At 38.5% G+C, this 27940-nt stretch overlaps 1 protein-coding gene across 1 annotated transcript in view; it reads right to left on the reverse strand.

The window, feature by feature from the left end:
• Window positions 1–6: 6 nt before the first annotated feature.
• Window positions 7–27940, reverse strand: part of cacna1ab (calcium channel, voltage-dependent, P/Q type, alpha 1A subunit, b) — a gene marked incomplete at both ends in the record, with an annotated part of 46102 nt that continues 18168 nt past the window's right edge. The window contains 18 exon segments of the mRNA XM_036134166.1: window positions 7–259; window positions 1929–2536; window positions 6659–6809; window positions 8689–8795; window positions 9791–9858; window positions 10306–10426; window positions 11399–11471; window positions 11567–11698; window positions 12611–12723; window positions 14518–14630; window positions 15671–15868; window positions 16077–16169; window positions 16478–16522; window positions 16608–16723; window positions 16847–16950; window positions 18622–18809; window positions 20852–21004; window positions 21564–21655. Of these exon segments, the coding sequence (XP_035990059.1) occupies window positions 7–259; window positions 1929–2536; window positions 6659–6809; window positions 8689–8795; window positions 9791–9858; window positions 10306–10426; window positions 11399–11471; window positions 11567–11698; window positions 12611–12723; window positions 14518–14630; window positions 15671–15868; window positions 16077–16169; window positions 16478–16522; window positions 16608–16723; window positions 16847–16950; window positions 18622–18809; window positions 20852–21004; window positions 21564–21655 (2728 nt within the window).

The following is a 27940-nucleotide window of genomic DNA, read 5'->3' on the forward strand; positions in this document are numbered from 1 at the left end:
TATCGCTGTGTAGTCAGGTTTTGCCATGCTGGTCAAGATCAGGCTGTCCATGCTATGAAGCAGGGTGTGGGTGTCAGCATCATGGCAGTTCAGCAGGTTGTTGAGGTGGTCCGGGTGATCTGGGTGATCGGGTGGGAGATCATAAGGGTGCTCATGGGCGCTGGCCAGCTTGCTGTTGTTGCGGAAGTTGTCAAGGTCCTCGTTATACTGCTGTATGGGTCGTGTAGTTGAGAGGCTGGGACAGGTGCTGTGGTGCTCCCTGACATTGGCGATGGAATGGACATGACAGAAACACAAGTGGAGAAAAAAGGAAAGATAAAATCATTCAAGAGAAGAAGCAATAAAATGTGATAAAAGTAAGATTTTGTTAAATACAGTCATTGAGATATGTACTCCTGTTTCTTTTCAAAACATTACGTTTTGACTTTTTTTTTTGTCGAAAATATTGAAACTCTTAAAAAGCTTAAGAGTTTCACCAAGACCAATGGTCCAACTCCAGTTCTGAAGGACATGTGTCCTGCATCATACGTGTTTCTGCACCCGCTCGTTCAAATGGCAGCATTATTTCTACACAATACCAGGTCGTTTTGCATAGGCTTGGTGATATATCATCGACATAGTTGTTTGCTCTCCCTAACACGTGTAGAGAGCGGGTGAAAATCACCGATCCAAGAGAGATGAGGAGCTGGATTACCTTGGGAGTCTGGATCCAGTTAAAGAGTAAGTAACCTAATTGTTATATACAATAAATAACAAAGTAAAAATAGAAATTCACTGTAAATCTGGATTAAACAGTGAGGCATTATGCTCTTGTGTTTCATTTTTATCTATAAGAAAACTTTTGTTTTCCTCTGACAGAGTTTATCCAAACATTGTGCATATAAATACAATGGTATGTGGATAGAATATGCAAAACTCAAATTTCTAGGAGTAGTTTCTCTTTGGATAAGATTTTTCTTGAAATTTTACTGGGAGTTTCTTTGTTCCTTTCTCTTCCACACCTTTGGCCTAAAAAATAAATGGTGCCTATAATATCATTATAAGTCAATCAGTTTTGCTTCAGTTAGTTTGACTGGCCTGTGTAAAATAATGTATGAACTGTACATGTGAAGTTGCTATATGTAAAGTACTGCAAGTTGCACAAGATAACTTTTCCCCCCTCAATTGTAATATTGATGTGCAAGAGTTATGCCCAGAGCATCGGGGGAACATTTATGGGTGTCCTGTACTACACGAGATGATCCCAGCAAGCGTGCATCCCATGGGAGGAGGACGTGAGCACCAGAAGCAGCAGTCCACACCCTGGAAAAACATTTTTGTGATGTCCCCCTATGCCTGATAGCTGATGAGAACTTTTTTGTTTGTTTGTTTTTACTACCATCGGCATTAGGAAGAGACTTGCATAAAAACAAGTGTCTTTTTTCTTTTGAAGAATAAGCATATTTGTGGATATGCTGCTAACAAAAAACATTGCACATTGTTCAAGTAGATCATGTAGATCATACTTTAGCTGTTTTTTTAGCATGTTCATTGGTGTTTGCTGTGTGTTTATCAATAAAACAATATAAGGATAAAGTATGCCTAAAATATTTCTGAGTATTTCTGGTTCTATATCTTTTTTTACATTGTAAAGAGCACTTCACAGTTTTTATATTGTGAAACTTCAGCTTATACTAGAAAAAAGGATGTATACCACTTGACTGAAATTTTTAAGATGGTGTTGTTGCACCACAATTAAATAAAAAAAAAGTCCAGGTGGAAATTTGCCCCAAAAGGCCTGAGACATTAAAGGGTTAGTAGCATATAAGACAAAGACCTTTAAGAATTAAAATTTTAAACCTCCAACTTTGACAAAGTCAAGTTTTACTACCTGCTGCATTGTACCCTCAGACTGATGCATGAAAAAATACATCCTTCTTTTCACTTACTTTCTAACACGGTGTCCTCTGCATCTTTCCTGGTTGCAGTGCCGGTGCCGTCTTGTCTTCTTTCCACCATCTTCCTCACTCTTCTCCCCATCTCCCTCTGTTGCCCTACATTGATGTCTTCTGTCCTCATCCCCCTCCCTGGCTGCCCTTCGGTGCTGCCTGCACCTCCTCGTGTCACCGTTGCCGTCTGCGCTTTCACTATGATGTGGAGAAGTGCTGTGAGCCTCCCTACACTCTCTGTTCCTGTGCCGATGGCCCCGATGACTCCGGTGGCTGTGCTTCTCCTCCTCCTGGTGGCGCTCCAGGTTTCCTTCTATGTGACCCAGCGATGCATAGCTGAAACCATGCCCCATGTTGGTTTCCATAAGCTGGCTTGTATCCACACCGTCTGGGTTAGTGGGTTTCTGATAGTGATGGTGGTGGTAGTGGCAGTGGTGAGCGGCACGACGGCGGTGATCAATGTCCTGGCGTCGATACTGTTGCTCCAGCGGCACCTCACCAGGTTGGGTCTTGTTGGTGTTGTTGTTGCGATTGTCCTGTGGGTTTACCACCAAAGGTCTATCCAGGTGTGTTTTCACATCGCCACGTCCTTTTCGTGGGTAGGGAACCTGAGTGGAATTAAACAGAACAGATTTTGAAACACTGCTAATGTTAAAAGTGCAGGGTTTTCAACTCAGTTCATGCATCTCACACACACACACACACACACACATATATATATATATATATATATACATATACACACATATATATATATATATATATATATATATATATATATATATATATATATATATATATATATATATATATATATATATATATATTTGCACTGCTGACTGTTTATTCACAGTACCAATTGTTTACATATACATTTGCAATACCATACTTTAACTGTAATATGCAATTACCTTCCACTGCACTTTAATTTAAATAGCTTCTGTCCAAACTCTATTTATTCATTTTATAGTAATAGCTACCTGTATATCATGCTCACAATTCTGCCTATAGTAATAGCCATCTGTACATATATTCATAGTACATGTAAACTATGTTATAATAATCATCTGTATATCATGCTATTGTACATATCTGTAAAACTCTATTTATAGTAATATCCAGCTGTATATTATATTCGGTACATATCCAGCTGTAAATTTAGTTCACAATACTAGTTATCTATATATTATACTCATAGGACAAATCTATCAATAAAATTTTGTTTATAATAGTATTCATCTCTATATTTATTCAGTAAAAACCCATGTCCTGTACTTATGGAACCATTGCTTATCCTGCACTTGCTGCTATTGCACTTCTGGTTAGACTTAAACTGCATTTCGTTGCCTTGTACCTGTACCTGTGTAATGACAATAAAGTTGAATCTAATCTATCTCTATATCTATCTATCTATCTATCTATCTATCTATCTATCTATCTATCTATCTATCTATCTATCTATCTATCTATCTATATATATATATATATATATATATATATATATATATATATATATATATATATATATATATATATATATATATATATATATATATATGCACACACATACACATATATGTATGTGTGTATTTTAAACAAGTTTCAGATCTTTCAGTCAGAGTGGTGTTGCTGACAAACAAGTCATGTGACTGGATTGCAATGGTTACAATATCAAAGTAATGGATAACAGAGTGGGCAGTACGAACACACCAGTGGTCCCCTGTCAGTAGGGTACATACAGCAGTTTTATCCTGCAAACAGTCCACCGTTTTTTATATTCCACATAAACAGTTTAAATTTAAACTGTCATGTTTTTGAAAGTAGTTTGCTGACACCCGATCGCCTTTCCTTGGGTTCGTTTCTGACCCGCTCCAGTTTGGAGTTGTCTGCCTTCTTTGAGTGCAGCTCTGGGTTTCTCAGCATGGCCCACTTTAATAATGCATTGCTCCCAAGCACGCAGCTTCAAGCCGTCCCTTATAGCAGCAAAATGGCAACAATTTTTCACCAGCTTAAAGGGATATTGCACCCTGGATTCAAAACATCTGTGGATACAGCGTGACCCAGAATGAACGGTGGTTAAAAACCAGGTCAGAACCCTGTGTTGGCGGTGTGTGTCCAGTGAATGGCAAAATATTCCACTGCGCAAAAATATAATAAAAGAGGTACTAGAATCTAGAAGGACAGCCTTATTCAGTTGACATATTGCAGTCACTGCTCGTGCTGGGGTAAACTCAAAGTCTCCATCATGGATGTAGCTAAGCATGGTCTGAGTTTTCCATTGTATCCGAACCACACCCAGAACTGAACCCATGTCTTGAAACCTGTGTAGTTCCTTTCTGAAACACAGCATCAGGACAAGCTGTTCAAAAACTAGACTATTACAATGTAATATCGAATATACTTATAGGAGTTGCCTTTGCTTTTGATGCATATACATTTTATTGGAATTTTATGTGACAAAGCAACACAAAGTAGTGCATAGCTGTAAAATGAAAGATAACTAGATATGTTATTTGATTTCTCTGAATGTATGGGCTGCATTTGTATTAACCCCTTTTAAACCTCTTTACTCTTTACTCTTTAGAGGTCACTTTAGTAAATAGAGTCAACCTGTGAGGAGACTATTGATGTCCTCAAAGGTTTGCTGAACTGTAAACTGGACACTGCACCACATTTCCACATCTGCTCACTTGCACATTCGCATCACTGCATCTTTATCTAGCATTACAAATGCTGCCGAACTTTTAGTTTCTAAATGCCTTTTTGCACCATCATTTCTACACATACAAATGGTTTAAATATTCTCCTGCACAGTGTTTCTTTCTCCTGCATTGTTTACATTTACATTTCAATTGTTTATTTTTTAATCACTGCTGCACTTTATGCTGTAATTTACAAGCTGTATGCAACAAAATTTTGTTCTGTATGCACTCTGACAAATAAAAATGACAAATAAAGTTGTCTAAGTCTAAGTCTTGTTACAGAACATTGGCAAACAAACCGCATACCTAAGTCCATGAAATACCAGATAGGTGTTGTTTAAAATCACAGAGAAGTTAGGAATCTTTAAACATAAAACACAATATTCTTCCCATCAATGGAAAAAGTCTGACTGAAATGCAAACATACCAAGACATGACTATTCACCTTAAATGAGAAGCCAAGTTTGGAGAGAGAAAAATAACAAAGCAGCTAAGAAGGTAACTCCAGAGGAACTGCAGACATCTACAGCCCAGAAGAGGGAATTTGTTGACAACACTAATATTAATTGAGCACTATGCATAAGTAACCTGGCCAGCCAGATTGATAACGTGTAGCACTCTACGTTCTGCACATTATCAAACTGCTCCTACTGAATCTGTTTGGGAAAAGGAGAGACATTCAGCAGAACTCTCCAAGCTGATTGGACGAAGGAACACCTGGCACCCGCCTACTAAAGGTTGGTTTTAGCCAATCACAGTCTTAAATCAAAACGGAAGCAGCAGACATCACGAGAAACCACAAGGTAAGCTAATCAAGGCACTTCTTTCTGTTCTACCATCAAAGATGAAATTGTAGAGTCTTACAAAACAGATGTGATAGAAGCAGCTACGTGTGATTCCTCCTGCGCTGCCATGTTTGTTTTGGTTCAGCTGTGGGCTCGTCAGCTCTTGCTTTCGTCAGAGAAACGACCACTAAACCTAAAGCTTAAGATATAACTGAATGACCTGGTCAAAGTACAGACCTAAATCCAATTTAGGATTCAAGGCAACACTTGAAAATGGTTGTTCACAGAAGCTCTCCATCCATTCTGATTGTGTGTGCTGGTTTGCAAAGAAGAAAGGGCAACGATTACCGTTTCTAGATATACAACGCTGGAAGTGGCACACCAAGGAGTTTGTAGCTGTAAAAAGCAAAAGCTGGGTCTGAAAAGCATCTTGGGAGTTTTATTTTTTAAAATTATAAAAGACTATTTTATTTCCGCTTCATAGTATGAGCTGCAACAGCATCTTGTCATAGCTGAGTTTTGTCTTAGTTTAGGTTCTGTCTTAGTTTTGGTTTATGGCATAGTTTGGGTTTTGTTTTGGTTTCATTTGTTTGTTTTATGTTATCAGTTCTTTCGGCCTGCTCAGATCTCCTCTGTCACCAGCCTTTAATTAATCTTCACTCCTGTTCACCTGCTCACCTCACTATTTAGTCCTGCTTCTGTTACCTGCTCAGTGCCAGATCATTTACAAACCGTTCGATGACTTCTATCCAGCGTTTCTCTTCTCTGACTGACCTGTTGATTCAGACCCGTATTTCCCGTTAGATTCTGAGCCAGCCTGATCCCTAAACCTGTTTTTCCCGCCTGTTCCTGCCTGTTAACCCGTGTACCAGAACTAGCCTGTTTTTGGATATCTGAGTTTGCATGATCCCCGTCTGTTTTACTTGCCTGCCAGTGTATCGTTCTGGACTGTTTTTGACCACGAGCTCCGTTTTGCCCTGTTACTATCACACACCAGCCTGTCTACAAATAAATATCTTTAAGTCATACTCGGCCCACCTGTCCCGTTCGTGACCCATCTAATTCATAACTAACATACATTTAAAACTTTTGTAATACGCTGTATATCCCTTTAAGCTGTCAAAGTATCACAAACACATTACATCATCTTCCACTTTATATTTATCGGGGGAAGACTGCATATAAATGTATATGGATATTTTGTATAGTGGTGGTGGTGGGTGGGGGGGGGGGGGCTACTCACCTCCTCTCCCTCTCCCACCTTCCAGTCCTCCTGTTCCAGCTCATTGTAGAGCACCTCCCGGCTTGTCATCAGGTTCTGTCGCCGAATCTCACTGGTTCTCTGCTCCCACACAGACTTATTGATCTTGTTGTGGTTCTTCTGCTGCTCCTTCCTGTTGGGGAAAAGGGAGGTGGGGATAAAATACTATACAGACAAGCTAAAAAAAAATGTTCCAGGAGATACAGTTGCGAGTTAAGTAATCGATGGAGGATGGTAAATCAAAAGGAAATTAGGAATGTTGTGACAAATGAGTGTTTAAAATGGAATGAAACTGTGGGTAAAAAAAAATGAAGATGAAGGAAATATGAAAGACAGGAACTTAATTATAAATGGCCGAAAATGGACAGGAAATCTCAAAGGTTTTAATCTTCCCGTTAGTTTGAGGTACTGTACAATACGTGACCTTTATTCTCAATATAAAAAAATAATTTCCCAAGGTAAAAATGTGTTAATTGTTTCCACTTTCACAGCAACAAATTGTGAATGTTTAAGAAATGAACGCGGATAAGAAGCTCCTTCAAATCTTGCAGTCAAAGCCTTAGCTAACTACAGAGCCCGAAGGAGCCTTCAAAGTGACTTTGAAAGAGGCAGCAGGTTTATTTGAGCTCTGTTTTGATGTGTCCTATTGTCAGCATTTCTCTTCTGCAAGGAACAGAGTTTAGACTGTCCGCCTCTCGCTTTTCTATGCTCCACAAAGCCCTGAATCTCTTCTTTTCATCCTGCAAACAATTGCCTAATCATATTTTATGGGACGGTGTGTCACTTTGTGTGTATGAGGGAGTGTGTTGTGTGTCCATGAATGCCTGCCAATCACTAATGATGGGAAGCAGCTGCAAAAGACAAACAGTACACATGGTTTATGTCCTTCTGTGCATGTGCACAATATTGTGGAGAAGAGTAAAAAGGACTTTTGTTTGTGAATGTGTACAGATGGAGGCAGATGAAAACATGAGGATGTTGGTAAGACCGCTCATCAGAGATTTACATCTAGTCGCGCGTTTGCACATAGGTACATCCAGATAATGTCATTGAAAAGTTAATTTAGGGTAATTCAGTTCAGAAAGCTAAACCTGTGTATTATGTAGATTGCAGAACATAAAGAGGGTTATTTTTCAAGACTTTATAATTCAGAATTTTGAGGATGATGGTTTAAAGCTGATGAAAGCCCAAAATTCAGTTAATCAGAAAGCTTGAATAAATAAGATAAATTGAAAATATTTCTAATAAACAAATATCAAAATCCCCAAACTGCCCAATTCTTGGACATTACTGCATGTAAGGGGATCAGCCTGCATTTCTGGTTCTGGTGTTGCTCGTCTTCCTCTCGCTAATATCCCCTAGATTTTCTATTTCTCGTTTCTATTCATTTTCTGTTCTATTCACAGCGACAGCTTGGTCAATAAACCAGGGACTGGCATTTTTGGCAGAGTTTGCAGGTACCAAGGTGCCTGCTGAAAAATGAAATCAGTATCTTTATAGAGCTTATCAGTGGGGGGGAGTCATGAAGTGCTCCTAAAGTGCCTGGTAGAAAACGAGCTGACTTTGGACTTCAGAAAACACACTGGACCGAGGTCTGACTTCTCTGCTGCTGTATTCCATGCCTTGTGAATCTTTTGTGGCTGACCTTCCTTTTTGAGGCAGTCAATTCAGTTCTGCTGGACAATTGTCAAGTTAGCAATCTCTTGCATAATTGTGTATGACATTTATGTAATGATAAAAAAAGTTATATTAGTCTTATGTAATATTTGAATTGCCTGAGAAACTGAATTTTTCAGTTATAACAGCTCTAATCCTTAATCACCTAATTAACAGAAAAAAAGGCTAAAATGTATCAATCTGGGTGTAATTCATTCATAGTTTCATTTTCAGTTAATTTACTGAAATAAATGAACTTTTCAATGATATTCTTCATTGACTATGCAGGTGCAGATGCACCTGCATAGTCTCTGCATTTTATGGCAACGTGTGTTCAATTATTTATGTGTACTCACGCAGCAATTGACAGGTTTGCAGCAGATATCGGGCTGACCTCTGCCACTTCCTTAGCCTTCTGCAATGCTGTCTTTTGATTAGCTGCCTCTTCCTGTTCTTCTTCGTCCTGTCAGAGAAAAATTGCAACGTACATACATACAAACACAGGGGTGAGAGGAGTTTTAAATTGTTCTTGCTGGTACTATTAATTAATAGTATTAATTAATAGTACTACTAATTAAAATTAGTTTGAAGTGGTTCTCTGAGCACATGTTTTGTTTGTGGTCAAAGCGGGTGGAATGATTACATTTGGCATAATTTTCTCTCAATGAAGGTGATGAGGTGGGCGGACACCCACCCCCCACCCCCCATTGGTGAGCTGCGCGTGAGGGATAAACAGTGGGAAACAATGCATAAATAAAGACTTCAAAGGGCTCCTGTAGAGGGAACAGGATGGATGAGGGGTCTGAGTGGAAGCCCCCAATGTTACAGGTTCCTTAAAATGCCCCTTAAAAGTGCGCACCTGAATTCAAATGCAAGGCGAGGCAGCGATTTACCGAAGCATCGCTCGTTCTATGTTGTTAAGATTGAACAAAATAGCATGAAACACAACTACTACCTCTCCTATTGATCTTAATTGAAAAATTTTGCTACGGGCGGAAGGACTTTAAACATAGTGGTGCATATTTGAAGGCTGATAAGAGCCACTGTAAGGGGAGGAGCAGTAGGAAACACAGTACACATAGTTAAAAAACAATTCGGAATGAATAAATAAGAAACCTATAAACAAATTAAGTGGTGTCAGACTGCATATGGTTAGCGGATCAATTTCCTGATGCAACGTGCAGCCGTGACTGGTTCTGAATGATTGCTTTATATCTGGCAGCCACTCTCCCCGCTTACCGGTACTGTGTAACTCCTTAAATTTTACATTGACCCCAAATTGAGGTCCGTGAAACCATTATAATGACACGTGTTTTGCCAATTCTCAGTAGATGTGTTGAATTGGATATACGTGTGTTACAATATGAAGCGATTATTTGTAAAGGTGGAAAATAGATTTTTAATTAAACTGGGAAAAACATAAATAAAGTAATATAGTTTATATGAGAGATACTGGACCTTGGTAAGTTCCTGGGCATTGGCCAGATTGTCAACAGCGATAGCCAAGAAGACATTCAGCAGTGTGTCTATGGTGGGAGAAGTTAGGGAAACATTGATGCATAATTTGAAAAAGTTTTAGATAAAAAAGATAGAACAAGTGTAACATGTGGAATCATAAGGACACGTTCCATCCGTGGATTTTTATGGTAACTATGCCAAACAAAGACTAAGCTTAAAAAAATCTAACTTAAATTAAAAGCTGAACATAATCTACGGTATATATGTTTTATCCATTATATATAAAACACGCAAAAATATTAAAAACATTTGACTAGAAATAAAAGAACAAAATTGAGAATAAAAAAACATTTCTAAAAAGTAATTTAGCTAAAATTATCAGCTTTGCTAAGGCTGCAGGAAAAGTGTACGATGTGCTCCACATGTTTAGTTTTATGTTCAAACACAGGGAGCATGTTAAACATTACTCAGTGTACAGATAAGTGTTAGCATATGCAAGTGGGAAGGCAGGATACAGTTGCCAAAGAGTGTGAGGACGATGAAGAAGATGGAGAAGACCATTCCTTTGTCGTTTACCCCTCCCTGTGATGCAATGCCATCATACATCACCATATTCCAGTCCTCTCCTGTCAGGATCTAAAGAGAGAGAAAAAATTACAAGAATTACAATCATCAAGACGAATCTGCCAAAATGCGGATTGTTCAATCGCCCTACGTAATGTAGTAGGTGATTTTTTTGTTTTAAATCATAAATACAAGAATCAAGCTTTTTATTACAGGAAATTGTGTTGATTGAACACGTTAATTCTATCCCTAAAAATCCCTAAATATACCCAATAACAGCTACAGTAGAAACCAGATATTTGAGTACCTCGTAGAAAGGTTTACATAACAACTTTCATACCGTCGGACATATTATCAGGCTTAAGGTTTCATTTTTCCACCCTCATCCACCCTGTAAATAGCTCCATCTATCCTCAGAGCATGATGCTGCTCGCACCATGCTTCTTTAAGGAGATGGTGTATCCTGGATTATGTGTGGCATGAAGTTTCCGCTAAACACATGTTTTGTGTTCAGCAGAAAGAGCGCATTTTGGTCTGACCAGATCCCCTTCGTCCACACGTTTGTTGTGTTCTCAGCATGACTTGTTGCAAAATACAAGATAGTCTGCTTATGGATTTCTTGCACTTATGGGCAGATTTATGTTCCATAAGACAACTTTTATGAGAAAGCTATGATTCTTGATTTGTATATTCCAGAGTGATTCTTCAACTCACCTCACACTCCTGTTATGTATAATTTGCCTTCCACTTCAGAGCTACTTTGCGTCGGTCTTTCACATAAAATCTTACTAAAATATATTAGGCTTTGTGGTTATAGTATGACGAAGTGTGAACAAGCTCAATGAGTATAAATATATTTTCAAGACTTTGTATGACAATGCTGTTGTGAGAAAACAGTGACTCTAGGAAGACAGGCATTGTATTTTCCTTACGTTTTAATTTTGAAGGGGTGATCTATAGCTGATTTACATCACTACCAAAATTATGAGGACATAAATGTTTCCTATTACATATAAGAAAATGATACGACTTTCGCTTTCTTACCTGAAACACTGTCATGATGGCTGCTGCAAAAGTATCAAAATTGGTAGGTGGAGTTCCATTTTCAAAGTTGAATCTGAGCAGAGAAAGAACATATAAGTTAGGGCAAACAGAATAAGTAGACATACAATAATGGCATCTAAAATGAGGCAGGTTTCCATTGATACTGACTGTCCTCCAAAAAGCTGCATCCCCAACAAAGCAAAGACCACAATGAAGAGGAAAAGGAGGAAGAGCAAGCTCACGATGGACTTCATGGAGTTTAACAGAGAAACCACCAGGTTTCTAAGTGGCGCCCAGTACCTGTGGAGGAGGCAGAGGCATATAAGAGATGTTCAGCTAATTTAGTAAGAAAAACAGATCAAGCATCAATTAAAAGTTGAAGTAAAGATTAATTAAATTGCTGTGGAGAAAAAAAAAGTCTTGCAATGTGGGAATTTACACAGTATTTCAGTGAAAAAGCAGTGTTCTATTAAGGAACGACCTGCCCTGTAAATATATTCCCATGATATTCTGGCCTTAATCACATTGCCTCCCCAGAAGTTTCTGCAACCTACCTTTCCAACCTGTGTTCTCTTTCTCTTCACCTTCCCTTCTTTTTAGGTTTCTCTTTGTCCTGGGAGAAACCTATTATACATTTGGTATTTTAAATATAATTAAGTTTTTATTTCTACCTGTCAAATGTCCTCTATTCTCGCTCTCTGCATGGGATTTTTATGTGGGATCATTTTGATTTTGGGACTACTTTCTGGCATCTGTCATTACTTGAGGGCAGTAATAGTTAAACTTTCCAGGTTGGTAAACTCAAGGTCTGCATTTCTGTCCCCATTCATAGAACTAGGACACAAAAATGTCTCCTGACGTCTCATCAAGATTTGAAAGCTTTGGATTAGAAGACGTGGGATTTCTAATTAAAAACATTGTTTACATATTGCCCTGAAATGACCACACTGGCAGCAATCTAATAAACCCCAGCCTTGTTGCCTCAGAAAACATATTTATTAGGCAAGCTGGTGCCACCATTAAGATTTTAGGCATATGTTAGTGGGAGATTGTGCATTTAAAAATTCTCAAAAAGATATGATTGAACAAGCGTTAAAATGACCAAAGGATGAAAATGATATCCAGATTACAGCCGCTCTCAGAAGTATCTCCAGCATCATCCTGGTGTTTTGTTTGAACAAATGAAGTGCAGAGAAGGGAGCTAGAGCTTACTTGGTAACTTTGAAGATGCGCAGCAGCCTGAGAGCTCGTAACACACTGATGCCGAATGATGTGCCTGGTTTTATGGTGGCCCACACAACCTCAAAGATGCTGCCAACAATTACCTGCAAACACACACACACACACACACACACACAGAAAATACACTCAGTACATCCTCACTTTGGTAATTTTGGGAATGTAACTGTGTTGAAGAGTAAATCATCTCTGCCTGTTTGAGTGGAGACTGTTGTGGTGGCTACAGAGCAGCCAGTGGAGCAAAAAAAATAAATAAATAAAAAATCAGCCGTGTATCAACTGTGAAAACCCCAAAGTCCCTCTCTGTTTATGAGTGGTGCCTACTTTTAGAAGTGGTCATGGGTGATTCAAACATACCAAAAATATAACTACAGTAAAACAACTACAGAATAATAGTTTAGGACGCTGAATTAATATTTTATTCTCACAGCAAACTCAACAAACTGGTAACTGAGTAAGTAAGTGTGTTTTTTTCTGTTTATTTTAAATCAAAATATCCTGTGTTGTTTTTAGCTGTTAGGAGTGCAAGCAATATAAGTCACCCTGATGTAAAGCATAGCCCCACCCCAGACTAATTTTGTAAAATGCCGCTAAAGTTGGCAGTACCAAGACACCCTGAGGGGCAAGGCTAAGTGTGGGATTAAGCGGGGCTGTGGTCAGGATGACCAAAAAGTGACATGTTTAAACATGAAGAGTAACCAGGGCAGACACTAGGTGTTTTGTGACAGATCGGTCTTTTGAGGTGGAGGATTTTTCACCCCCTTCATCACCGCAGGTTGAGGGAGGCTTTGTAACTGTAATGTATGAGGACTAATTGGCAAACGGAGGTCAAGACATTGAAACTTTAAGGTGGTCTTCCTGTTGCCGATGTCTTCTTTGGTGCATCGCTGTCCAGAGCACAAGTCAAAGCTGGTGCCAGAGTTTGTGCGACAATCCATCAGCATTTATTTACCGAACAGGGTTGACCTTCTGCTGTCACCCCAAGTTTGTTCCTCAATTACTTTATGATGTTTTGGTTTTGCTTGAGGGAAAGGAGGAATGACATTAGCTGCTATCCTAATACCTACCTTTCTCATGATGTTGACATCTCATGTCTATATTTGAGGATCAACTAATCATTTAGGGGCGAAAATCCAATATATGGATGGCCACTGACGATCCAAATGTTTCAAAGCTGAATTAAGTACAAAGTACAGTCAGTTGACACTTAATTAAATAATAAAATAAGGAAAGCAAGGCAGTATATGTCAGTTCTGATAAAGGGTTAATATTCTTTAAGTGGCCCCCAAGTGGCAAAATGTTCATTAGTTGAATCGATCAGAAAATGGAGTCAGTTGAGCCTTAAATATGTAACGATAGAAAACAAAATCCAGACAGGATGCATTAACTCTGCAGCGATGTTTAATTTTTTATAACATGTTTAACAATCAACAGACCATCTAATGTTGAAAGTTCAGTGCTCCATAACTGGCTCAAGAATGGTCACATATTTTTTACCGAATTGATCAGAAAGCATGGATTCAGTATTTAGCATCCTGTGGTGAGTTAGTCTTTAGCACTGCAGACAGAGCGTAAGCGGGATCGTTTTCCATCTCGGTACTCCTTTGGTCTTTTAAAATAGTCTTACTCAAGGTAACAGCTCAAGTAGAAAAAGGGCACTCACTTAATTTCCCTTAGAATTTTAAATCCGAAACACAGAAACAAATCAGGCAGAATGGGATACATTTAACTGAAAGCACACTGGCGACACGGGTCATGGTGAACATGTTTTGTGACACTGGTAGGAAGAAAAATTTTAGTCCAATCAATTTGAAAATATGAGCCTTTTCACTGAGTGACTGTGTGTGTGTGTCGGCTCGCGTGTGTGTCGGGGTACTCACCACACAGTCGAAGCAGTTAAACGAGGAGTGGAAGTAGGGCTGGATGCCCAGACCATACATCTTGATCAGCATCTCAGACATGAACAAACCGAGGAAGATGAACTCTGCATAGACTGGAGGAGGGAGGAAGAACCGTAGAAGTAAGGTGAGCAAGGAGGAAAGAAAGGTGTGATTTTGCAGAGAGGCGAGTAACAGGGGTTGCATAAGGAGGGGAGTGGAAATAGCAGCAGAGAGTCATACTGTGAATGGAAGGAATAATGAAAGAAAGCGAGAATAAATGCTGCGGTAGCGACGAGTACAGTCAGAAAGCAGTGCGTGCGTGTGTGAAGACAGAAACTAAGATGAGTAGAAGTCAATTGTGGTGTGAGTCGAAGCGTGTATGACAGTGTGGTGATGAATGGACTCCACGAGGAACTACAGCTTCCTATGCTAATGATGTTGGGCAGCAGCCAGAGACAACAAGGTGATTCTGCTGAATGTGTCTTTTCATGTCCGTACCAACATATCTGTTACTGAACTAAAGAGTAAATAATCTGAGTTGACCTAAAAAAAAAATAAAAAACAGAGGCAGAAATTGCTTCATGCCAACCAACACCAGGACGCAACAAAATGTTTTTGATCTTAGCCAAGACAATAAACTAATTGCAAACAATTCATTGTTCGGAGTTAGATACATATCCAGCTGTAAATGTAGTTCACAATACTAGTTATCTATATATTATACTCATAGGACAAATCTATCAGTAAAATTCTGTTTATAATAGTATCCATCTCTATATTTATTCAGTAAAAACCCATGTCCTGTACTTATGGAACCATTGTTTATCCTGCACTTGCTGCTATTGCACTCCTGGTTAGACCTAAACTGCATTTTGTTGTCCTGTACCTGTACCTGTGTAATGACAATAAAGTTGAATCTAATCTAAAAAATCTAATCTAATCTAGATTAAAACATAAAAATATAAAAAACATAAAACAATAAAAAAGACACGACAGCCAACACTTATCAGTATAAAGAATGCCTCAGGCAGTACGTGCCGTTTGATTAATTGTTTCATTGAATGATTGAGTGATTCATTTTGATTTAGTTTGGTACATTGTGACTTCATTTGTGGATTTGCCCAAGCGAAGATGTTGAATTGTATTTACTCACAGAGAAAGTCAGAAAGGAGCTCCGGCTGGTCGTAATGCACCGCAGCCACACACATGGTGTTGAGGCCCACCAGGCAGAGCACGGTCCAATAGAAGGCCTGCGTCTTCACTATCTTCCGGATGAAGAATCGCATTCGTCGCTCTTTTTTACTGTAATTGGAGCCATCCATTCCGTTCTTTAGACTGGAGCGGGCAAATCCTATGGGCAAGAAGGGCAAGTCATCCTCCACAGTTTTTTTTAAATATCAGGAGCATCAGTCACAAAAAAAGAGAATAAAATTGCAGAAATGTTGTTTTACACTTTTCAGGGCTATTCTTTGCTTACATGTTTTTAGAATTCTGTTACAACGTCAGAACTGAAATTATTGATGGCAAAGTTGTGAACTGTGCATAACCATTTTTCTTACCTACTGCATCTCCTATGTTGTCCTCTCCTTCCTCTTGATTTAGCAGCTCTGTTTTGTTATTTCTGGTTTTGATTGTTGGCCTTCGTCTCGTACCTAGCAAGAAAAAAAAAAAAAAGAAATCATATATTTATTTCAAAAATGTCTCTTCTAAAAGGTCTCTGAGCTCTCCCGTTGTCCATCACAAGTACATCTACTTATGCATTTCCACATTTGAATGACTTATCATAATTCCATTGAAAACAATACATTTATTTATACACCATCTCTTTATTTAAGTGAAGAAATAGGTTCTATTCTTTTGATACGTTTTGCTATCATGGTTAGCTTTTTCTAAATCAGTACACTCGTATATACCTGTGGAAGTATAACCCCCACATATGTAGAAAAATACACTCATTTACCATCAAAGTTCCCCATGGTGTCTTCCTCTGCCAGAATTACCTCCTCTGTAAAAGTAAATGGGTAATAGATGTAAATGTAGCAGCCTGGCCGCGTGGATCAGAGCGAATGTGTTGATCCGCATGAACTGACCTGCTTTGCAGATCCACTCCAAATATCCGTTGAGCTCTCTCTCAATCTGCTGCTGTCGCCTCAGCTTGAGGAACTCACTCCTGTTTTCCACCCGTTCCCTCTCTTTGGCAAATTCACTGTGGGAACATTTACTTTATGTTCTCCATTGCCAATATATATTTATTATCCAGTGTACAGAGGCAAAGTCAGATGTGAAAGTAGTTAACAGAGAGACTCAGAGTTAAGAGTGCAGACGATACCCTGAAAGCACACCCAGCACCAGGTTGAGCATGAAGAAGGAGCCGATGATGATGAGGGGGATGTAATACATCCAGTTCCACATGCTGCCATCCACGTCATTGCTCTGCAAGATATAAGTGACATTAGGGCAAGGATGTCCAGAGTGTAGCTTTTGTGCTCCTGGATATATAGTGTGCCATGTTGTTTCTTTTGTTTCACATGAGAAGTAGAATTCAATAGGTTTCACATAGGACATGTAATTCAATGGGTTTCCCATGCATTGTGTAATCTAGTAGCTTTCATATGGGATCTGTAATGTCATGGGCTTCAGATGGGAAATCTTTTCTATTAGGTTTCCCATGGAACATATAATTTCATGGGTGTCAAAAACCATCACATATTTTCAATATTCATAATTCTGGACATTTTGTGTCGCACCTTTTTGGGTACCATATGGCACCGAACATTTTGAGCCAACGATGCATCATTTTCTGCACACCAGGGGGCGTTTTGATCCTGCTTTTAGAATGTATTTGATAATAAATTAGAAAGTACCTTCTTTGTCCAGAAAGGTTAACATGTGCCACCTGTTTGCATTCAGAAAAAAAAAGTATGAACCAGAATATTTGCTCTGAATTGGAGCTAATTTTATGTTCACGTGTATTTGTTGTATTGCGATGCTTATCGAGAACGTAGACAAAATGTCTTAAACGTGCCTCTATGAGCAAAAGAGGCACATATCCAGATGGCACAATACAAGCTGCCACATGGCTATTAAACTTTCATTGGTTTCCTCCTGACTGGATGTGTGAGTGTGGAAGTCCGGCTTCATCCATCAGAAGAGATGTTAAATATAGACAGACCAGAATAGAGACCTTTAAAGGGGGGAGGCTAGAGGGTTCTCGAAAAGGAAGAAAAGGGCAAATGAGTGGAGGTCAAACTGATGAAAAAGGAGCAGAGATTGGACATTTAGGATAACGTGTATAAATCTGATTTTAATCAAAACTACTTTACACATCTTTGCGAGTCTGTAGGTCTGCTAATAAATGGTTTAAGATTGTATGTTATGTCATTTTCTGCGACAAAAAATCTCCTGCTTCTACTTTGATGATGAATACGATTATGCTATCATTACAAGTACCAATGGCTGAAAACTACTGTAAATATGTTTGGAACATTTGAGATATTTTTTTAGGAAACAGAGTGAAACTAAAGCTCACTTTACAAGTGGCAACTTTATGACAACCGGTTATGTGTAGGGCGTTTCCTTTTTCTTTGGAATCTTTGAAGAGTCGGTGCATATAACTTATCTAAATTGTCCAAAACAAATCACAGTTGTCTTCCACGGAGGACATAATATGTGACCTGTCATTGTTACTGAAACTTGGACTTTGTTTTTGTTTTTTAATTACTTTACAAAGTAAGCTGTTTAATAAACCACAAATGCTGTGTAGTAGAAGTGCAAAAGTACAAAATGTTCAAGGTTCAGTAATACTTTGGTATTGGGTTAAAAAGTGAAAAAATACGACAACAAAAAACCTGAAAAAAAAGATCCTGTTGCTAACCGGTGATTAAAAGTTTCAGAATAACACTTTGCTGACCTGTTTAATTCATACAAGAGTCACAACGACGAATGCAGAAACATGGAATCTGTTCAAATGCAATCTCAGCTGTGTGACTGGTCTGAAATTAAAACCTCATAGTGTGTTTAAAGTTAAATAAGTACCAGCTAAGTTTTTTACTTTTTCATTTTTTTGTTCAAAGAATGGTGTAGCTTTGCTTTCATGGGACGTACGTAGTAGAGCATGTCCGTCCATCCTTCCATAGTGATGCACTGGAAGACTGTGAGAACGGCGAACAGGATGTTGTCAAACTGGGTGATGCCATAGTTTGGTCCAATCCAGCCAGTACTGCAGTTTGACCCATCGGGGCACAATCGGGCAGGTGAGTAGTTACCACATGGACGTTCTTCCACTATCTCTTCTAATTACAGAGAGAACAAGACAAAAAGAGGGTTTAAGAGCAATTCAAAATGAAACATCACAATGTCTTATAAAATGTATTCCAAAGTACAATACTGACTTAAACAGGAGGTCATAAAACAACTCAGAACATTTTCAAAGCAGTCTGGGCCTCACTTGATTGAGTTAAGGTCTGTGTTCAGGCGTCAACAATAAGAAAAACTGGGCAAAAATGGCCTTCAAGAGCGAGTTCCACAGCTGAAATCCCTGCTGATCAAAAGGAACACAGCTGCCTGTGTTACCATATATTTCCCCAAATCCTTGGTAATGATCCTCAACCCTTTTGGTAAAATGTTATTTGGACTAATAAGACAAAACTTTGTGTAAGTTGTGTCCCGATATAGCTTGCATCCAAGAAAGAACATACCAACAGTCCAAACTCTTGATGGTAGTAAGATAGTCAGGGGCCTTGGAGATCAGGGTGATTTGTCCCAACTGATAGAAACATGTATTCTGTTTTTTGCTGAAAAATCCTAAATGTGAAGATCCTTTTATAAGTTTGTGAGTTAAATTCAAATCTGTTGAAATATTACACTGAAAAAAGTTTCTATCTATCTATCTATCTATCTATCTATCTATCTATCTATCTATCTATCTATCTATCTATCTATCTATCTATCTATCTATATTGGAGTATTCAAAATCTGAACTGAAATCTCATCGAGATGGTGTGCTATGACCTTAAGCAGATGGTTCATGCTCAAAATGTAGCTGAATTAAACCCATTCTGTAAAGAAGAGTTGTTTAAATTACTCAACAGCAATATAAAAGCCTAACACTGCCTCACAACATGACAGGACACATAAAAACCTACAATGTGGTACGCCACCATCAAAAGTATCCTTAATACACTTCTTTTACATTTTGTCGCATTAAAAACACAAACCTCAATGCATTTCATTGTGGTTCATTTTCGAACATCGCTCGGTGTGTTACTATTAGAATCGTCTCAGTGTGACCACCTATGGACTACAGGACAGGTTGAGCTGTGCCCATAGCTCCAACCACTATTCAACATCATGGCCAACCTACCCTACATCAAGTAATTCTCGCTTCTTTCCCGTATGTAAACTACAGCAAAGCTACAGTAAACTCCGGCTAGCTTGGCTCTGCTTAACTCTTCTTAGGCGTTCAATAAAGGAAGATGTCGCTGAACGCAGTATCAGGACTGGCCCGGAGTATTGTCGTGACTGCAGTCCCCACCCCCGCCAAAGGGTCAGAACCAAAGCTTAAAGAGGCTGTATCCCGTCTGTGTCTAATGGAGCATCTGTCTCAGGCTAGGGACCCTCATCTGATGTGCATTTCTTTCATGGATGCTAAACATGCTCAGGCTCTCGTCACCTTCAACCATTGCGGCAGGTTAAAGCCATTAGCTGTGAGCGTCCATGAGCTGGGTGGGTATAAGGGAGAAAGAGTCCCCGTCCATGCCTCTGCTGTTACAGAGCCTTATGGAGAGTGGGAAACTCAAATCGGGCATTGAGGAAACGAAGGGCCATACAAACTCTGGCCTCCTCCAATTGGAGGACATGGAGGAAGATGAAGATGACGCCGCCTTCCCAGCTCAACACTCCAAGCCACCTAGTGGAACGGAAGTTGCCTCCCCAGGGGACGGCGACCGGTACAAGGTGTGCAGATGGCCTGCTTCAAAGCTGAACATCCCCTGGCCAGCAGCTCAGGATGATTCAGGAGGAGCAGAATGTGACCTGTGTGATGGTAAAAGGCTTCCTCCAGCTTCCTAACAAGTGCTTCTATAACACAATGTTTTATGTGATAGACTAATATAAAAAAATCCACTATAATACACTGAAGCCTGTGATTTAAAGGTATGAATAATTACCTTATGATGACAAGTTAAGTCAAGAAGTGCAATGGACTTCAGCCAACCGGTCTTTAGTTTTCTTTACATTTGACCAAATATACAGTTGATGTGACCATCTGTTTAAGCCTATTGTAGCAGATGGATACATGGATACAGCTGCTCATCGATTTTCCTTTTATGCTTACTTGTAGTAGTGTCGTAGCAGGTTGCATGAAATTTCCCCATGTAGAACTCCAAGCCGATGATGGCGAACATGAGGATCGCCACGAACAACAGCAGGCCAATCTGAAGCAGGGGGATCATGGCCTTCATTATGGACTTGAGGACCACCTGTAGGCCTGGATGACAATGCAACATACTCAGAAAAAAAATCCTCAAAAACAAAACAAAAGAAAAACAACCAAAAAACAAGAGGAAGTGGAAATAAAAGCAAATCCTTTTAGTGAGGCAGGCTGGATTATGCTGCTTTTTATTGCTAAATACCATCTGATATGTGCTGTATTGTACTTTGTATGTGTTTTATATGTTTCTATCATGTAAAGCACTTTAAATTGTCTTTTTGCCGAAAGGTGCTAAACAAATTGCCTTACCTAATAAATCCCCCAGATTCCTTAGATTCTTATGTATCTTGAGACATTTTAAAATGTCTGCCTCCATTCATTGACATTTTACTACAGATGAGGATAAAACTGAATAAACCAAGACAAATTTACCAAAGTGCCCAAATGAATATAAACACTTTCTCAGTTATAAAAGTAATAGTTGAGCTAAATTATAGCAATTTATACATATTCTTGTAAAGGATAATAAAAATGTCCTCTTTAGTTAAGCAAACTAAGGGCTGAATAGATATTTTATATAAGAAATAAATGACAAATTAAATAAATCACAACTCACTGGGAATCCCAGACACCAGTTTCAGTGGCCGCAGCACTCTCACAGCTCGAAGCGTCCTCAGATCAAGTTCTGACCCCACAGATGACAGAATCCTGCACACAGACAAAAAAAGGATGTGCTACTTTGTCAGTGAATCAGACTTGATAGATTCTGTTGGTTCATTCGGCACGACTGACTGAAACCAAAGTTTTTATTTTTCATACAATACCAACATTTCTCTCCTTTAATGAAGACAAATAAAAAAAAAAACTCGCTAAGATTTTCAATGCAATACCAAGTCCATTATGTGAAGACTCTAATTTACTCTACTGTTTTAAAATGTACGCATCCTGTTCAGACATTTCAGGAAAGCTCAGGTTCTCTGAAAGACAAATGTGTCGTCTTTAAACAGCATCTTAGCTGTTCCTGGAATGGATGTTTTTTTTTTTTTTTTCAGTTTTGGCGTCACAGCCCTAATTCCAAAGCTAACTAAAAGCATGAATTTACCCTTAGTTTTCAAAAAACATGTAAAAAAGGGAACCAGGTCGTTGGTATAAGAAAAAAAATTAATTTAACCCAACAAACACCTTTTTTGCATTGTTTGCATTGTGCTTTATTCTACATGGCATCCCCTTTTTCCATTGATTGTAGTCATAAACCCCATCTTGATTGGTTATCACCCGTGATCAAACTAAATTAACTAAGATCAACCTCCTCAATCAACTGCTGGATATCTATACTAATCTTATAGAAACAAATATTTTTAGAGGAGACTACAGGGAAGTACGCTAAGTCATCAGTGGTCAAGGTGGAACCAAACGTCCCCAAGACAGGTAAGAATGTGTGTCAGGAGGAAATATTCTGTGGCAGACATCTCCTTTTCAAGACTAGAAATGAATTAAGCAAAAATAAGAAATGTTGACAGGGTAAATTAACCTAACCTCACTCTCGCCAGATGGATGTAGTTCCGCCGAGCTCCACGTGGCTTCACACATCCATCTGGACTCGCTCGCATGTGAGGCATTTCAATACCACATAAAATGGACGAGGCGATCAGGATCGCTGGGCGGGATTTTTGTAGATGTGACTTATCAGAGAAGCGACTGTTTGGATTCAGACAATAAAAGGGCGGCTCGCAGCGAGGAAGCAAGCGGCAACAACAGCAAATTTTTTATTGCCACTCAAAAGCCTGGGCCGTTTCCATACACATTTACCCGACTAATTTAATTTACCCGCACATTACTGTCCCGGGACTTTGGTCCCCCAACAGTTCAATATATTCTATGGGAATTGCATTGTTCTACAATGGCGAACCTGCAAAGGCATGGCCCTACACGTGAAGTGACAAGCTGGCAAGGAGAGCATTAACTAGAGAAGCAGCACGGAAGCCTGTAGTAACTCTGGAGGAGGATCAACAGTATGGTCTAAGCCCTGGTGCAACGATATGGTGTAAGTGCAGCTTCAGTCTGCTGTCGCTTTAACGTGCTGTCCACAGACAGTTTCCATCAGATCTGACAGTCAATGCAAATTTACACCTCACCTTTTGTGTTTATATTAGTTAAATATTTTGAAAACCATCTACCCTTTTCCTTCCACTTCACAACTATACAGTGGGTAGCACTGTTGCCTTGCAGCAAGAAGGTCCTGGGTTCCAGTCCGACCCTGGGTCTTTCTGCATTGAGTTTGCATGTTCTCCCTGTGCATGCGTGGGTTCTCTCCGGGAACTCCGGCTTCCTCCCACAGTCCAAAAACATGACTGTTAGGTTAATTGACCTCTCTCAATTCTCCTCAGGGGTGAGTGTGTGTGAGAATGATTGTTTGTCCTGTTTGTCTCTGTGTTGCCCTGCGATTGAATGGCGACCTGTCCAGGGTGTATCCCGCCTCTCGCCCATTGACTGCTGGAGATAGGCACCAGCACCCCTCGCGACCCCAAGCGTGACGGAAAATGGATAAATGGATGGATGTTGGGGTTTATGCATGTTTCACATATAAAAGCCCAAATGAGTAAGAAACTTCCTGTTATAGGCCAAGAAAAAAGACTAAATTAGTGCATTATCAAATATAGTTCCAAAGTAACTATTTTTCATGAATGAATAAAATATCATTTGACTGGAAACTGTGGACATGTCCACATTGTCTACCATGCTCACTGCTACTTTGCTGAGCTTGATGTCTAAGTATTTCTAATAAGTCAGTACATGGAAATGCAATACATTGAACAGAAGAGAATTTTATAAAATCAAAGTCAATGAGATTTCAAGCACTGAAAGAAACCTGGCTTAATTTAATAATGTCTTCTCCTGTCTCTTACTCATTTAGTTACACTTCCCTTTTATTTCCACCCCAACCCTTTCTAAATCTCTCTTCAGGTTTGTTGCTAATTCCAGTAAGAGGTCATTTATTTAGAGACACAGCATCGGCAGCCAAGCCACTCATTTCCTCAATGGATTTCTAACAGCCGCAGTTAAAGGCCTTGCTGCAAGCCTCAACAGACTAGACCTCAGCAAAATGACCAAAATGCATCAGTCTGACATGATCTTGGAGTGATTCATATTTTCTGAAGTAGCTTCTGTATTTCTGTGATCTTGGACCGTCATTCAAATGCAACTTTGATCACGCTACATAGCTTGCGTTGGAATCATTGTTTTTGAACACGTTACTGTTCTTTTTTTTGTCACATTTCAGCACATATTTATCACGTAATTCCCAAATTAGGGAACATTCAAAAGTGCACATATTTAGCAGCCGTGCCCCACTGCTAGACAACTCAAATCTTCAAGAAGCAGTTGTCCCTAGCAACAGCTGAACCAGTCCACAGTGCATGCTGGTGGCCAGTAGATGGAAGCAGAGAGTATGTTGGCGTTTGTGGGGAAAACCAGAAAGGGGAATGTGGAAAGAGAGTTGCTACAAAAAAAATAACAGAGGAAAATAAATTAATAGGGAGGAAGTGTGAAAGAAAATGAATGGATGGAAGACTAATACAATTTATTCTGAAGTATAGTTGAGAGGATACAAAGGATAGGTAATGGAAAGTAATAACTTCTGATTGTAGCTATGACTATCATGACTTGTTTGATTTATTAGCATGATCTTTTCTGCTTGAAGCTGCCAACAGCTTTGAGGTGCAACGATTGAACAGGCAAAGCAACGTCATTAATCAAAACCACTCCACTCACAAACAGATGTATGATGGGGACTATTGAATTTTCACATCGATAACAATGGAATAAATAAACTGGTTGTTATGACAGTTTAGAAAGTGATATAGATTGTGAAAGGTGTAAGAGCAACTGCTTGCATACCAAAACTCTTCCATATTCAGTGTGGAACTTTCTTCTTCTTTGAGACAAGAGGAAGCATGTATATTCAGTATAAGAAAGGTGTTTAAAATGATGTCAGGTGAAGCACAGAGATATAGGACGCTCGAGGAAAGTGCAATTTCTAGAACATGCTGAGACACGTCTCTGGTTTATTGAGATGGAGGCCTTGTAAACACTTAGCCGGATATTTATAAAATTGAATATCTCCCCCACATCATATTTAAAAATATCATCGTACACACAGGATCCTTTTAGAAAACTCTTCATCCACACAAACCCGTGTAAATTCACCACTCTGCACCGTTGTTTTAAACATGCCAGGTGCATAGGTGGCAATGTACCAAAGTTTAAGCTAGAGATACTCTGAAATTGAAATCGATTGGCGTTTCAAACATCCCACAGGTATTCCAATTATCTCACAAACATAAAACAATGTTTCTTTTAAGGGCACTAACTCCCCTCAATTGGACATTAAATGTGGAGTTCCACAAGGATTTATCCTTGGACCACTTTTACTTTTGATTAATGTTATTGATTTATATAAAGTCTCAAATACTTTGTCAACAATTTTGTTTGTAGATGACACAAGCATTTTCTATTCACATTGTAATCTTGAATTTCTGGTTTCAATAATCAACAGCGAGCTGTATAAACTTTCCAGGTGGTTTAAGTTAACAAATTAGCATGAATAATTATATTTTTAGGCATATTAATTGACAATATATTGTCCTGGAAACCTCATATTAGTGATATTTTATCTAAAATTGATAAAAACATTGGTATTTTGAGAAAATCTGTTATTGTCTGGATAGAAAATCTACCTTGATGCTTTATTACTCTTTAATCTACCCTTATGTTAATTATTGCAATAGTATCTGGGCAAGAACTCATCCTACCAAGTTTAACTCTATCTATCTCCTTCAAAAATGTACGGATTATTTGTCATTAAACTTACTTAGCCCACTCACAACCTCTCTTCCAAGAATTATGTATTTTTAGTGTAACTCAGGAAAACTTTCTTCATACTGCCCAGTTTGTCTACAAAGCATTAATTGCTTTCTTCCACATTCAATTGTTTTTTTTTTAGAAGAATCAATAAGGAGGGGTAGAGAAATATGACAACAGAAAGGCTGAATGCAGCACATAGAAGTGACTCTGGTTAATCTCTCTGAGCTTCCAGCCTGTCTGTCATGAAAACATAGTGAATTTGGAGATTGATAGTGAATGCTAGCAATACTAATTAAAAATGTGACACATCAAACTTTGCAAATTGTTTGTTTTTGCCTTAATATATTTTTAAAAAACTTGTCTGGTAGTGACTAATTTAGCACAAGACGTTCTGTAGCCTTTTCTCCTAATTTTTTAAGTTATTTCTTCATTAGTTACTATAGACTGTGGTTTCACTTTTCTGAATTGTAATAGTTCTATTGGGACGATTTTATTTTTGTTTCTTACTTTGTGAAAGACTTTTGAATGTCCAATATAAATAAACTGAGCTGAATTAAAAAAAAATCAATAACTGCACACAGCAGGAAGATTATAATAATTATTTTGAAGGCCAATATAGCATTTTGCTATAGTTTTAAAACAAACATAAAACCAGAATAAACCAAAATCAGCATCAGCAGGTCTTACAAAAATCTGGAGATTGGAAGTCAGTCACATGATGTTAATTGGTGCATTTCTAGTAAGAACATTCACCCAGCATTAAAAGTAAAACATATGCAAAAGTGCTGTAAAATGCAAAATAATTTGATCATTCTCATAAAAACTGATATTTTTTCAAAAGGCTATAAACCAAAGTTTCTCAAATAAGGACTGTAGTTTTAGTTCCCCTCCATTTTATCATGATCTTCCTTAAAGGTGCATAGTCATGTTTTTTGACTCTTTAATTTATAAGTCACTAGCTCACTCTGGTTGCATACAAAATTTTTATGGAAAATGATCACATCATGCTGGCATATTAGCTGTTATTTTGGTGTTTTTTATTTAGTTTTTTCCCCCCCTCAATTTGTTAGTAATTTGTTCTATTCAGCCGCAAAAGGGACCATCAAAACACTATCGGGATGGACAATTGGTGCATATAACCTTATTTTATCATGATCGAACAATTTTGGTTGTTTTTTAAAGCATATAAAATGGGTATATATCTTTAAAAACAGCCACCTCTTGCTTAATACTAAAAAAAGACTAAATCAAATAACTGTGTAAATTCTCAGCCATCCGGGTCATGGCAATTAAAAGCAGGCCTAAATCAGAGGCAACCAAACTTTGGCTTAGCTTTTCTGAAGACGTTTCAACACCTATCCAGGAGTGTTTGTCAATCCTGGAGGCTTGCACTTTTTCTTCAGAAAAAGTGAGCAAAAGTACAGTTGTCTCTGATTGAATCCTGTTTGTAGTTGTAAAGGTAATCATTTATAAAATCAACAAATATGTTGTGCTAACTCCGTGCATCAGTTATAAGGATCACAAGTTCGTACGCAAGAATCTGAAGCATGAAATGAGTCTCAAAACTGCTCATGCTTTTGTAGTGATTTGTGCGTGAATGTAGATTTGTCCATTTGTATCAGAAGATTTGTGCATACATATTTACACTGCGTGGGTAATTTGTGATTGTGCATATGTACATTTATTTTGCATTCATAATTTCTTTTGCATCTGTGTGTGGATTTGAGAATACATTTGCAAGTACTCGAGATTATACACAACATGTCTTTTATGGTTTACAAATTACCCATTCAATTACCCAAAGCAACACACAAACAGCTTTACACAAGTTACAAACCCAGTGTTACACACATAGAGATATTTTGAGTCAATTTTCACTCCATAGGTTTGTAACAGCTAACAAACTGTATTTTAAACTCATTTTCTGATGGTCTTACTTTGGAGAGATGGAAATCAGTCTTAGCAGAAAATCAAGCTTACTGGCAATCTGAGAGTAGCTGCTTTCTATTTCTATCAAAAGCACTTAGATTTAAATGTTCAGAAATTTGTTCTTAGAAAGGTTTTGTTATTAGAAATCTGCAATGTTAAGGTTAATGTGAAATACATAATGCTGAAAAGCAAAAAGTGAGA

The sequence above is a fragment of the Fundulus heteroclitus genome, unplaced genomic scaffold, assembly GCF_011125445.2.
Source record: "Fundulus heteroclitus isolate FHET01 unplaced genomic scaffold, MU-UCD_Fhet_4.1 scaffold_759, whole genome shotgun sequence".
In the NCBI taxonomy this organism is placed as follows: Eukaryota; Metazoa; Chordata; class Actinopteri; order Cyprinodontiformes; family Fundulidae; genus Fundulus; species Fundulus heteroclitus.